Below are 15,121 nucleotides of genomic sequence, written 5' to 3' on the forward strand. Positions count from 1 at the left end.
TTTCAATTATCTGCGATTTTTCTTCCGCATTGATATTTCGTTCATTTTATTTCTTCTTCCTTCGAGTTGAAGCTTGATACAATATAGCAACACAGTTATTTAAGATTACATCTACTTAATTATATCAATGAATAAATACCTAATAAATAGAAAGAGTAAAAAATACAGTATACAAAATAAAAACAACGTAAAAATCAAACAACTGCGGGTAAAGTATTTTTCTCGAACTTTAGTATGAAACTGCAACAATGAGAGAAAATACATGATAGACTTTTAAAGATTCTGCAATCGTTGATAAAAACCTTTGAGTATTTTTCCTTTCGGTGTTTTCTAATAACGAAAATCATGACAAATTTGCAAGCTGCTTCTCGAAACTTGACGACACAACGTGTAAATTCGCCTGGATCAAGTGGCTAAAAACAGTATCCCGGGGGAAGAGTTAAATTTTCCGCCAATATCCATCCCTGCAAAATTTTCCAGATGAGGGTGCTTCCGGCGTCTGAGATGTCACACTCGGAAGAATTAACCCTGGATATCGGCGGTCCCTTGGCACCGAACGGATGAGCATGAGGAAATTGGGAGGATGGCCTGCAGGACTCATTTGCCATCCAAGTCGAACTCCTTCGCCACGTGGACAACCATCCGCGAGACGAATTCCTGGAGGAGCGGTTGACGCGACTTTCCAACGTCTATCACCTCCTCGTGATTCGCCTCGTGGTTCTCCTCGTAGTCCGTTGGCGATTTGTTCGTTATCAGACTGAAGGCGAAGACCGTCATGTCGCAGTGCCGGGCCATTATGACCTCGTGAACCGTCGACATGCCTGAAAGGTACAATAAAAAATAAAAATTAAAAATCTGTCATCACGCCAATAATCCAAACACTGATACTGAAAACATTTTCAATAGTTCTTTCGTGATTTCAAATGACAAATTCGTTTCAAGAGACTTTAGGACGTTTTAGATAGTTCGAAATGGTTCGTGGACTTTGAATGGCTTCGTGATCATCAAAAAAATCAATCGAAACCCAAGCAGAACTTTGGATCAATTCAAACGATTCAAGTGATCGAATAACTAGGCTTGATATCTTAGCTTTGCGTGACTCGAACGAACACGGCCCTAAAAATTACTTCAAGTATTTACTCATCCAAAAGGAAGAGCTTTCAAAGATGCTCCGTTAAACGCGAGTTAAACGCGAGATCGAGGATCATCGAGGAACCCGTTCGAGACTCCGAATAAGTTGAAGAAAAACAAACTCTCACGTCACTCGGTGACTTTTAGAGAAGTTCGAGTGAGTTAGAAACGACTTGTTCTCGATTGCTAGCCGAGGTGTAAGCCTGACTTGATAAACGCCTCGGTTAAACGCAGATCGATCAACCATGGCAAGTTCTCGGGGCCGAGAGTGTCGAAAACTCACCGACTGCGTCGACGCCGACCATCCTTAGCATCTTAAGCTCAGCAACGGTCTCAAAGTTCGGTCCACCAAGGCACGTGTAGACTCCCTTATGGACGATGTCGGATATCCCCATCTGCTCGGCGATGTTTTGCCCAGCTTCGAGTAGCTTCAAGTTGTAGGCCCTGTTCATCGGCGGGAAACGAGGGCCGAACCTGAAGCCAACAACATCGGAGGCAACGATTTAGATGGGTCCAAGATTTACAGCCCACTTAACGCGCTTTAGGAGTGAACTCTCCGGCGGCATAGTGCCTCCACCCCTCATTCACGCTACTTATCGATACTCAACCCGGACCCCCGGCACTTAGTCAAGATTATCCTCAATTATTCGATTCCATTTTGGATCGACATTTGTCAAGGCATTCATCCGCCGTAAATAGTTTCGATTAATCAGATCGTAATCACTGTGCAGGAATTAACGCATGCGTTCGAATGATGAAACTAATGACTAGATATTATCATCATTAGTCAAACCGGGAATCAATTAGAGGCGATATTACATTGCAGTAGTACAATGAATTTTCGGTCCATCTCCGTTTCGGGTATCGAAAACACTGGCTCGTCGTCTACGTTGGAATTGGTTCAAGGATCGGATGAATTTTTCAGTACCAGTTATTGCATTATACAGTCAGATTGCCAAGGGGCGAGGACCAATACTAATTGCCCAGAAGAAAGGGTAGCCAGGGTAAAACTGATGCTGGATAGAACAATTCAAGGGTACTTGATGCCCATCCCCGAATGAAATATCAGGGATTCGGTGTATAATGGGTTTTTTGGAAAGGGGGGATTGAAATACGTGATATGGAACCTCGAATTGTGTTTTTACAACGATTTATGTGCTGTGTAATTGAAACGATGCCGAGCAAATTCTAATAACATAAGATAAGATATCGGTAATTTGAGAAAAGGTTTTACAATTACAAGATTCAGAGCGATCAAACTTTGCTGTTGTTTTTTATTCCGATTCTAACATTTTTGGGCTCATTTTGAACGCTGATCGGATCTTCAATAACTATCCTCTCCTCATATTCTCGATACGCGGGTTTGTGTGAGTCGACCCCGCTCACGTTCATTTCTTTTACACGTCGAAGAAGTTGTTTCGTGATATTTTCCTTACTTCAGATCGAGACCGTGGGTCCCATTTACCCTCAAGCAACAGTTTAGCCAATCTGCCTAGGTGAGGTTAGCGGTGGAACTAATTCCCAGCGTTGCGTCGGCGGCACGAAGAGAAGAGGGTGGTCCATTATTATCTCTTGCCGAGTGACAAAAGTGTGGGGTGATATAAAGTGGAGAGACTCCGGGGCGAATTCTTGTTCATCCCGGGTTGAGAAAACTGTGCAAGAAAAGAGGAGAGGAGGGCTAACGAAGGACGGGGAAGGAGGATCCGGGATACCGAGAGAGGCCGAAGTGGGAGCGACCCGGAGAAAAGAGTTTTCTGAGCAAATACGCCAATCAGGTTCTTTATGCCGCTCTGCAAATAGTTCATCAATTCGATTCAGGGGATATTCCAATAAGACAAATTAATTCTTATTTTCCCTAGCCTCTTAGCTGCCTCGGGGCTGCACCAATTCGTCCCTTCTCATACCCCCGAAAACCCCGAGGAATCTCAGACCCGACCGTCTCATAACGCTCGACTGCTTTACCATTTTCAATTTACAGACTCTCCGTAACTTCTTGCGAGAGTTAGGAAGTTGGAAAACGCTGTCTAACTTTCGAGTGCTAAAATTAGGGCTGCGCAATTAACAGTCGTGGACTACTGACGATTGTCTTTCGAATCAATCGATCAACTGACAAACCAATTAGACAGTGCTGATCGATCGATCAGCTAACATCATCCTCTTCGAGACGGGACAATTATCGTTAGGTTATAGTTTTCAAGCGTTTTAAGATCAATAATCACCAAGTTTACCCACGCGTGATATTCAATATGGCGGAGGGAAATTCCGTGAAAGTCTAAATTTTACGGTTTCTGGAGTCACTAGTTACGACTCTGACATAAAAATTGTGAAATTTTCAATACCGAACTGAGTTTCAACATCGTGTATTTCGAAAAGAAAAAATCTGAATGCCAAGGACTTCCTGATATTATTAATATCTGAATCCTACGCTTCTTGATTAACAAAACAAAAGAGTGGATAGAAATGAAAATTTATCACGCGAAAAACGTCGCGTAATTCCTGATCGAATCGAGAGATTCGGGGGTTGATTTTCCTTCGTCTCACTTTTTGACCTCCGCTTGAATCTACGGCTTTAAGGGTTCATTCCTCGCGTTTACAACTCACACACGCTAATCTCACAAAAATACCGGGGATTTCGAAACTGCGATATTTTCATCCGCGTCCCATTGCAGCGCTACGTCGAGTTCCCAAAGAAAATCCCCCTCCCCGCAACCCTCCAACCCTTTCACTCACCTGTCGTCGTTCGGTCCCTGCAGGGGGTTGTTTCCCGCGAAACCCATCATGTTTACGTGATCACGCATCATCATGATGTCCCCAATTTTGTAATTCGGATTCAGACCTCCCGCAGCGTTCGTCGCTATCAGATGGCTCGCTCCTACCAGTTTCATCACGCGAACGGGCATCGAGCACTGTCGAAACGCACACAAAATTCATCATTATTACAGGCTATACCTTTTGGTGGTTCCGTGAGAAAAAGAAAATATAAACAGAATTTCTCCGGTAATGTAAGCTCATTAACGAGGGTAAATTTATTCGATCGATAGAAAAATTTATTTCATCGTTTCTTCTAATCAAGAAACAATTTCTTTCCAATTAGCTTTACGAAGAATATTTGTACAAACGGAACTCTCTTCGAGAAATGAAATAAATTCGATCAAACACTCACCGACTTTATTCTACCTGACTTGCGTTCGAATTTTTTTTTTTTTTTTTTTCTTTCCCATTCGTAATCGTTGATGGTTTGTTTTTTGTCGGTTCTTTTTTTTTCCAAGCTTATTTAGCTTTATTCCAATCTATGCAACTATTGATAACCTGGCGTAATTTTCTAACCCTCGGTCTATCTATGAATAATTTGAATTTGATATCGTGAAACATGTATGGGGCATTTTTTGTAAATCAACCGACGCCTATGAATCGCAGAACCGCTGCTTGTTCATGCTAATTTTAAAGGGGAGCCCGAGAATCTTAATCATTTTCATTTACATTCATTACTCTCGTGATCGTTATTATGTCTGAAGGTTTTTGCCTCCGCGGATGGGAGAACAATTATTGCCAAAGGTAAGCGTGGTTTAGGATCGGCGAAAAAGAATCAGAGAAGACGAAAACGGAAATTTAGCGCCCGACTGACAATTTAGAGAGTAACAATTGAAGCGTATTTCTTATCGCTTATACGAAGATTCATTCATAAACACTGCATTTTAAAACCAAACGTCGAAGCTAATCGCAGCGAATTGAAATTGCTCTCTTTCTCTCTCCGACTGTGTAAATTTGACGAACGATTTATGTTTTACGATCTCTTAAATTTGTCCAATTTACACTGTTTCATGACACATGTTCTGAATATTACGTATACTTGTACATATATCCGTGAAAACATCTGACTACAGTAGGTATATCAATAAATCGGAATGGCACTAACTTGTCAATGAAAAGAAGAAAACGAAAAACAACACCAGTCACTACGTTCGCGTATTGATTGTTAATTATTTACTCGTTCCGAAATTATTCCCTGAGAGGCACATTGAATTATTCTGAAAACAAATGCCTGGTTCTGTTGAAATTAATTAACTCATCGTAGTTCTCTGATTTTTTTTTTCTGAAGAACGCTTAATCAGAGTTAAAAATTTGATGTTTCAGATGGTTAAGTACTTCACCTTCCAAAGTGGATATCCCTCGTAGTAGTGAAACCTCCCCTGCATGCACATTATCGGAACACCTTTGAGGAATCCGAAGACGAGCTGACCCATGTGACCGGGGACAGTTGACACGGGAAAATGTGGAATCGACTCGTAGGCAAAGCAAACTTTATCGGTGAGTGCATCGGCCAATGAACCTGTCACACAATTCAAAATTCCGAATGTCTTTATTCGTACAACTTTAGAAAAACGCAATAGCGAAGAAAATCTGAATTTCTCCATACTCGGGACAACTTCTCTCTACTCGTTATCCAATTTTTTACTACCAAACAATCGCACGTTTCGTACGATCGTCGGATTGATATGTTCGTAAGGTACGGTATTTTTTTTTTTTTGAAACTATGCGAATAAAAAATACCAACCTTTCGTTGTCAATGGCTTGAAAACAGTAACAAAATTTGCTCTTAGATTCGTTCGATTTTTGTTTAAGACGGATCATTTTATTCAGCAGATTAGTTTTTGCAATCCAACTAAAGCTTTCCTTTTTTTTATCATCGTTGAGTAGTTTATTCGCTAAATATTGCACCGATATATGTATACATAGAAAAAGATCAATGTTCAATCGGTTGCTAAAAAAGTGCAAAATCCGATTCAGAGAGTGATTCGAAACAGTGCTTTCGATGAAACGAGCTTTTACTTATAAGCTCCATGGGTATAACGCGAACCGAACGCGCGACTATCCATTATTTTACCAATTACAAAATTATCTCGATTCAGTCGATCAACCTCAAAACATTTATTCGTCGTCTCGATTCATCGTCCGTGTAACATCCGGGGTCAATATTACCGCGTAAATAGAAAGCCGCGTATTCAAATGTACATTACGTATTCGTCTGAGATTGATAATGCTTCGTTTCGCTTATTCAGGGTGGGTTAAAACGGTTCATGAACGATTCTGAATGGGGTTTATTTGAATTGGGTGAATTTTGAGCGAGAGTATTCAGATTAGAGCTGCGGCGACGGCGGAAGCTTTCCTCCGAGAGCTGTTTTACGGGTCTCCGAATCGAGCGAGAAATGGGTTCGTCTCTGAATGAGAAAATTCATTGGATTGAAAGTTTAATTATTTAGACGTTGGAAACAGCCGATTAAAGAGGCACCCGAGCCGCAATTAATTACGGACGGATGCCCCGGAGATCGTGTCGTAATGTTGATAATCCAATAACAGTGAAACCCCGAAAGCATCGAATCGGCACGGCGCTCGGGGATTTACAACGGTCGTCAAACCGGCTTCGCAGCCCCCGATTATTCCCGAAAGTTCCCGCGGGCCGAAGACACCGAATTTTGCATCGCGTTTCGAGTCCGTTTCTTACCCATTCCCGAACCGCAGATCACAGCGATTTTCGGCCTTATTGATGTCCGCTCCAAAAGATAATTCGCGGACTCTTCGAGAGCCTCGAAGGTGTACCTGAAACAGAGAAAGGAAGCTTCGTAATTTTTGCTACTCTCTAAATTTTATTCCCAGTTATAGGCATACCGTTGGAAAAAAATCAGTGCGTAGACTGGGAGAAATTTTTAGTTCCGGTTACCGCTCAGTTCTTAACTATATTCATTTTTTACCACAATCGAAAAATTTAGTTCTCGGTACAAAATGAAAATTAGTTTCGTAGCTTGTATTTGTATTTCCGGTTTGCCATAATTTCTTATTTACAACGAGATATTCGCAGCTTTCAAATGTATAGTCAACGTATACGACTTTAAAGACCGGTGAAAAGCAAATAAAAACAAGTACAGTTTAACAATCTTGAACGTTCTGATCATAAAACCTTTTCTCATTTCAATCAGACGATAACAATGTTGTTTCATAACCGTTCACCACTGTTGGCTATCAAATGACACTGCACTACAGATTAAAAAAAATCTTTTTCTCTTCTTCCAACTTACGTTTCGCCGATTTCGCTCTGAAAATGCATCGCGATTTTACAGACAGTTGAATCAATTACCGACCGATCCGTCATCGATCTTATCAAGATTAGTTTCCAAGAGCGGAAAAAAAATGGCGCTACGATAAGTCATTTCACGACAGCATTGATGGTACCCACGACACTGCAGTGACAACGCGAAGGGTCGTCGAGTCTCGGTTTGGTTAGCCTTGAAATAGAAGGACGGCATTCGTCCTATCAACGACGAGGGGGCTGGAAAGGGGGGGAGGGGGTTGAATTCAGCAGATATAACTTGGAGGTAATTTCGTAATAAACCATTAACTTTACTAATTGGGTACTCAAACGAGGTAACGCTGTGTTCCGGGCGCGGGAAAGTTCGAATATTACAAATTAGTTGTACTACGAGGGTGCAGCGCGAATCGGGGGTGAGATAGAATTCCGTTGAGGCACCCGTTTCTAACGCCGCATGCACACGTCAACTTTTGTTCATCGCGCGTGCATTGCCGTGAACCATAATAATTCACGGGTATGCGCGTAACAACGCGCGGGGCAGGATATGAAGCATGGTTTGTCTAGTTATCCGCGAAATGCAGATATTCGCTGCGCTTTGCTTTGCTCCGCGCTTTGTTTATTAACGGAAAGTTGGGGAAATTGTTGTTTCGAACCAGAATCAAGTCCTGTTGGCATTGCAAGCTCTGTGCTTTCGTATAACCACGGTATACGTAATACAGAGTAGCTAACTTTGACTTCGGGGACTTTTATTCATGCGCTCCGAAAACTCGTTACACACAGTTTCGAAATTTTTTAAAACGGTATTCTGCTCGACTGCGACGTTCACGTATGTATCTCAAAATATCTAAGTCCAAGCATAATAAAAAAAAAAAGGCTACACTGGGAGAAATTTTTAGTTACGATTACCGCTCAGTCCTTAATTCCTTTCATTTTTTACCACAATCGAAATATACAGTTCCAGGTAGAAAATGAAAATTAGTTTTCTAGCTGTTACCGAAAAGTCTAGTATCCGTTACTATTCTTTCTCATTATCATCACTGTTAGTATATTTTCTTGCAACTCTTGCGATAATTTAATGCTTGTGCAACAATAAATTGACGTTAAAGCCTTGTTTAACTAAAAGAGTAGAGTAAACCGAACAAACTGATTTTGCGTTGCAATTACCAAAAAAGGATCGACAATAGCGCAAAATGTTTACGCGTGTCTCGTTTTTCGTAATTCCAACAATGTTCAAACAGTTTTTTTAACGATACCTGTCTTACACAATTTTTCTAGTTACTGTAAGAGATGAAATTTTTTCAAATGAAAATGTGTTGGGGTATTTTTGTTCAGAACTGCATACGTACAATCGCGCTTTTGAGTCTACTTTTTTTTTTCGTTTCCGATATGTGGTATTTAGATATTTTAATACATATACGTCAACGTCGAAATCTAGTAAGGCAAGCTAATTTTTACACTAAAAATTGCAGCGTTTTGAACACGTCGGTTTTTATCGACGCACATTTTTCTTTACGAAAAGTGTTAAGAGAACTTCTTTGCGAGGCCGTAGAATCACGACAGTGATAACGTTGAGTGGCAGCTATTTCCATTTCGATGGTCATGATCTGTAACTCTACCAATCTGCATATGCGTCTGAATCTGAATCAGTCACGAAACGTGACCTTCAAACGGGGTTCAAAGCTCAAATAGACTTTGTCGCGGCTCGCCGCAACTTGACCACGTTTCCGCAAGACCGCAAACTCGGAAAAACAAAACCATGGCCTCTTATCGTTTGCAAAGCATGAAGCTTCCGAGTTGCATGCTGATAAATTATAAATAACGTTTGTGTAAATTCAAACGTTCCGTTTGTAACATCGTAAAAGTTCAAGTTCTTTGCCGTTTTCTTTAATTCTCGCTTTTATTTACCGTCAACTTGAACCTTGCGAAGAAATATCTGCGAGAGTACAGAGCGTTGATAACTATTGTAATTAATAGCGAATTACAAGTGTGATATGTAAGATTTGCGCTTGAATTTATTATATTTCCGCCTTTCAGTTACCTCTGATTAATATCGTAATACGTGCAAATTGGAAAATATCAACGACTCAGCGTCAGCTTCTATCCGCGTTTCTTCCACAGGGACGAATTTCGGATCCGGAATGATCCGGAATTTTTTCGGACAGAAAACAAGCTGTTGATCATTGTATTTTTATCGTGCTGAATTATTATGATATTTATATCGATTGCGACGTGTTGTTCATATGGATAAAAAATAACGATCATAATAATAAGGTTGCAAAGAAAATTTTCGTGACCTTCTCGAAGATGGACAAATCGGAGCGCATATTTCTTCATTTCATCAGAAGTCGCGCGATTTTAATCATTACATGCGTCAATGCTCGACGCCTAAAAACATAATATTGCTCATTAGTAATAATTCCGATCAGAGATAAGAATCAGAGATAAAAACATGCCGCGAAACTTGTCAACTTTGACCGATTTGCGCAAGATTTGATTACTAGTCACTTTAAACGGCGCCTGAAATTAAAAACCGGCAAATTACGAATTTAGAAGTATGGTAATAAAAATTACGATTAGGTGATTTCAGTTTTACAACCGTGTACGCGTAGCGAAATTTAGATTTGAAAAATTGACAAGACAATGTATTAAAAAATACATTCCTGAGTGAATTGCTTTTTCTGAGTTTCTTTCACTCTTTGTCGTATCACGTTTCTTCATTTCATTCCACAATCTTTTCGTTAAAATACGACGTGATTAATCGCTCCCTGTACTTTTCCCAATAAACCTTATCTCGGTCTTACATGCTAACAAAATGAAGAAAAATTATTGAGATACTGCGTAATTACTTGATCGATAGAGTCTTAAACGTACTGTGAGTACGGTTACAAAGAAACAAAATTTCTCAATAACACGCTGCACGATATCATTGACTTAACGTGCAAATTCAGTAAAGTAAGAACGGTAATCACAACTGATCTTTTTCGTTTGACGCGTAGAAAAAACCTCATTAAACTTTCTCAAAAAAGTTTCAAATTCCGAATGCCAAAAAAGATAAAATCGCACGAGTTGCGCCATTATTTTTCAACGAAACGAATCGATTTTCAGTATGAGCATCAAGAATGTATTAAACAGCATCTACTAATTTTGACAGTGTCAGTGAATTTGGACATATTCATTTACTGCATGAAACAATTCAATGAGGCGATACAAAGCGTGATTGAATCTGATCATGTTGGATTTTATTTTTGAACCAAAGAAAAAAAAGGAACAGGAAAACGGAAAAGGAAGGAAGTAAATTTGAATCTGGTCTCTGGATTTTATTTTCGAATCAAACGATGTTTCCTCAAGTCAAAATGAAAACAAAAAAAAAGAAAGAAAGGAACACCTCCGACGACTTACCGGATCATCACGTTTATGGCACTGAGAAATATTTCATTTATTACAGTAACTAGAAAAATTCCGCGAAACAGGTATCGTTAAAAAAAACTGTTTGAATATTGTTGGAATTACGAAAATTGCACAAGCATTAAATTTTCGCAAAAGTTACAAGAAAATATAGTAACAGCGATCCTAACGAGAAAGAATAGCAACGGATACTAGACTTGCCGGTAACAGTTAGATACCTAATTTTAATTTTGTACCTGGAACTACATTTTTCGATAGTGGTAAAAAATGAAAATAGTTACGGAACTAAAAACTTCTCTCAGCGGGCGAAGAGTCAACGAGTCCGACCGCGTCGTATGAGAAGTTTTGAAAAAACATCGATTGCAAAAGTCTTTGGTGAAACTCACACGCTGTTCGCGGCGACGTCGACGAGTTCATTTTCCTGTTTCTTCAGACGTATAGCGTCGGCTGTCGAAGCAGCGGCCGTGGCGGTAGCGTGACCATTGGCGAGATGACGACGGGACATGGCGAGGAGGATGACGATCGACGAATTTTTACAGCTTTTCAAATATTCCCACGAGTCGATGCGACGCCGCGAAATCCACAAGTAGAATGTCTAGCGGCCAACTGCGCCCTTCTCGATTTATACGCGGCTCCGAACCCGGGAACGTATTATTTTTCACCGAGGCCTGGGGGTTTTGCTTTATTTTCCTAATGCCGACGGTACGGAGCCGACGGCCAATCACCGCCGAGATTAATGCAGGGAACACAGAGGCCACGTGGTGATAACCCGTCCGCGCAAGTAAATGCTCCAATTGCCTTGTTTATACCACTCTTCACAACCGCACACTCTTGCCTACAGATTGTTTTTAACGCAACCGCACCTCCGTTCAACATTCGACATTTCGATCCTTTGATCCAAACACCGACAGTGTTCTCATCATTTTTTTCGACATTTGTTAACTACCCGCTCCTTGTTTTTTTTTTTTTTTTTATCCAAGGAAAAAGAGACAAGGGGAAGTTACTATGATCCCAACGAAAATTGAGGATTCGATTTTAAGGTTTGAAAAATCACTTCCTACCATTTTCGGATCATCGCGTGCGTGTGTGTGTGTAACCAAATTTTTCTCGACGATATCTCGAGAGCGAATGTACGGATTTGAATGATCGTAGTCATAATTGACGGGGCCTTTCTCCACTTAGAACTGATTAGATTTTGGGTCCGAACGGTCCAGCGGTTTTCAAGTTATTAAAATAAATACATCGTAAGGGAAATAAGAGTGGTAACAACTTTGAGACGGTTTGATGGAATTTTGTAAATTTGATCTCAGGAAATAATGATCTGGTGATATTTTTTCTTCTTCAATCATTTGGAGCAAAGTTGGAGCGGATAAAACGGTCTGAAACGGGTGGTTAATTTGGGTGAAGCTCATGAATTAAATCCTTTTTTGTACCGAGTTTGTCATTTAAATAACTCGAAAACCGCGCGACTGATGAAATCAAAAGTTCGGTCAATTCTAAGGTACAAAAAGCATCAGTCGAGATCCTTTCTCGAGATATGATCGTTCTTATTTATTTTTAGATCTTCTTATTCGAATAACTGGTTAAATTACCTGACCGACCGTATCCAAAATCTAATCAGTTCTAAGTTAAGAAAATCCTAGACAATTAGAACCAAAATCATCCTAATCTGATGTAAAAACTTTACTTCAGACGTTAGTATGAAATTACAGGTATCATTTAGTACTGAAATAGCGTTAATTAGGAACTACCGTTAGTAAAACTTGACTCGCCTTTGATCTATACTACGTAATCACTGAAAAGCACTCATTCTACGAAAATTTTCACGCATTTTGTACAAACATTGTGACATCTACAAAGTTTGTATTCCACTCACTTATATACAAATATTTGAATACATGAATAAATGAATAAAGTATATAAGGCATTCCGCACCAAACCGACCTACTTATGACTCTCATCAGCAGTGATTTTTTTTATTTTATAAGTATAGTATAGAGTGTAGCAAAAAAAAACATCTATTTCCGGGTTTTAGATTTTTTGCATCACGAGTTGGATTTTTACTGCTCTGCAGGCGAAACAAGTAATTAAAAAGTGAGAAAAAGCGAATTAAATATTAATTTTAAAAATACAAATTTATATTCTATACGTTTTTCCTCACTTTTCAATCACTCGCTTCGCCTGTAGAGCGGTAAAAATTAAACCCATGGTCCGAAGAATCTAAAACTTGGTGAAAAGTGATTTTTATTTAATTCTTTTTGTACACTCTACACCATACTTAAAAATTAATTTCAATCGCCGATATTGAGAATCAGACGCAGGTCGGTTTGGGGTAGAATGCCTTGTATGTATATACCTATATTAAAAACAGCAAAATTTAATTGCATCTAACTGTTGTAGCTGTCATACGTTAACGGAAATGAGGAAAAATATGACATGATTATTTTTGAAGTCTCTGCTTGGTGGAAATGTGATGAGCAATAATTTTTTTTAACGACATTTTCCTGTCATAGACAACTGGAAAATTATTTTTCAGCTGACTCGTTTTCGATTCGATAATACGTGAAGTGAACGTCGTAGCAGAAGTACTAAATTTTTCGAAACTCTGTTTTGCACGCATCGAAACGCTGCAGGTATGTAACACAGTGGAGCTTGTGTTCGCCGGAAGTCGACTGATTGTGGGTTGAAAAGGAAATTGGCCACTTTGTGAGTGTCGAGGTTCAGGGCCGTTTCGCTACTGGTTGGATTTTTGCGTGAAAAAAAATGATGCTTTTGTATCGAGTAGGGAAACCAGAAACAATTATTTCCCACTTTCACTTTTTCAATCAAACGAAAATTGAAAACTCATACAACAACGCAAACGTCATTATGCATGCCTGCAAGCTTTATCTACAATATAGTTCAAAATCAGTGAAATTCAGCTGCTGGTAAGTTTTTTTTTTTTATAAAAAATAAAAATATGATCCGACTGTTTTTTTCCCGATCTTATAAACGCGTGGAAAATGAATTTTCTTTTCCTTCCGTTTTTTGTCTTTTCAAAGTCCGTAACGTGGAAAAATTCTGCCTCCGAAGAAAGAGTTACGTTAACTCGATGCATGTTGCTGGCAATTTGCACTCGATAGATTTATACTACTCTACATTGTTTCAAGCGACAAGTGAAATGTGCGCGATATTGTGAGAAAATATATTTTCGTTTCCGAGTGAAAGTAAAACGATAAAGCGATAGCCTGAATTGGGTATTTGCAGAGTGAAAAAATCCAACTTTCGCGAAATACGGAATAACGAGGACGTATTTTTTATTTTTCGTTTAAACATTTTACTGCAGATTTTACAAGCGATCGAATTTCACCGATTTTGCGATCCATAGAGATACCTAATTGCTAGGATAAGCGAGATCATATTATTATAATTTTCAGTTTTCTGTGTTTGCTTAAATTTTTGTTCAATTGTTTCATCCCTTTTTGCGCACGTGTACCCATTTTTTCAATCAGATGCCAAATTTGATTCATCACGTTATGTTATATTACAGCACCTACGAACAACCTTCGAAAAATCTCCGATCGGCAGAGAATATCGGATTTTCCTGCGTCATTGGCACCAGCAGCTGTGCTATTATCGCCGAACTGCACGGAATATAACATCGTCCGAGCTGTAACACCGGCATGAAATTAACACCTATTATTTTTTTGCCATTCCGCGACTACCGCATTTGGATCGCAGCTGCGAGCAAGAAACTCGTTGCATATCCTGCAAAAGCGCCTCGAGTGAATCGAACAACATTCTCGTCAGTCGTTTCGCCGTCCGGATGATGACTGGTTTTACAGATTTTTATCCATCGTGGGGTATGAAATACTAGTGGCACCGTTCCGTGTCGTTACCATGCATATATGTGCATTCCACTGTCGTACGTACGCGATACCTTAAAGACACAAGATATTTTCCTGCATGGAAAATGCTACGCTGATATTTTCAAGATCATTCAGCCGCCTTCTACACGTATTCTTTTCAGCTTTTTCTTCGCCTCTTGACACGCCGTTCGATCATCATCCGACTGACTTCGCTTATAACGAAATTCTAGGGCCATATGGAACGTGCCCTTCGGAACTACTGGCATAGGTCAACCTATTCGTGAAACTCTGTTGAACCTCTCGCGAGACGAAGGGATGAACAATCGATCACGACGAAAAAGACCAAACGCAAATTTCGATCAAGCTGCGGGAGAGGAAAAAATCTGCAATTATTTTTCTTTAATGAAAAATTCATGGTATATGTGATGCGAATTGTTGCCCGGTGAATTAACGCCTGACGATGAAAAATTATTAAATTAATCTGGTTCGATGGTCTAAAAACAAAATTTTCGAATTTTTCACGTGTATTGTAATTTGTTATACGTCTCTAGCGATAACGCAGTCTTGAATGAATATAATTTTTTACACATTCAACTTATATTGCAGATAAACTTGAAAAACTATACGCAAAAAAGTATTCCGGCATCGAAAA

The 15,121-nt window shown here is 39.6% G+C and overlaps 1 protein-coding gene across 1 annotated transcript; it reads right to left on the reverse strand.

Moving 5' to 3' along the window:
• Positions 1 to 11,248, reverse strand: LOC124180529 (purine nucleoside phosphorylase). The gene is made up of 6 exons (XM_046566170.1): positions 11,008 to 11,248; positions 6,635 to 6,729; positions 5,283 to 5,461; positions 3,862 to 4,037; positions 1,415 to 1,605; positions 1 to 821 (listed from the first exon to the last, which is right to left on the reverse strand). The coding sequence occupies exons 1-6, from the start codon at positions 11,124 to 11,126 to the stop codon at positions 598 to 600; spliced, it is 984 nt and encodes a 327-aa protein (XP_046422126.1). The 5' UTR covers positions 11,127 to 11,248; the 3' UTR covers positions 1 to 597.
• Positions 11,249 to 15,121: the final 3,873 nt, after the last annotated feature.

The sequence above is a fragment of the Neodiprion fabricii genome, chromosome 4, assembly GCF_021155785.1.
Source record: "Neodiprion fabricii isolate iyNeoFabr1 chromosome 4, iyNeoFabr1.1, whole genome shotgun sequence".
Classification (NCBI taxonomy): Eukaryota; Metazoa; Arthropoda; class Insecta; order Hymenoptera; family Diprionidae; genus Neodiprion; species Neodiprion fabricii.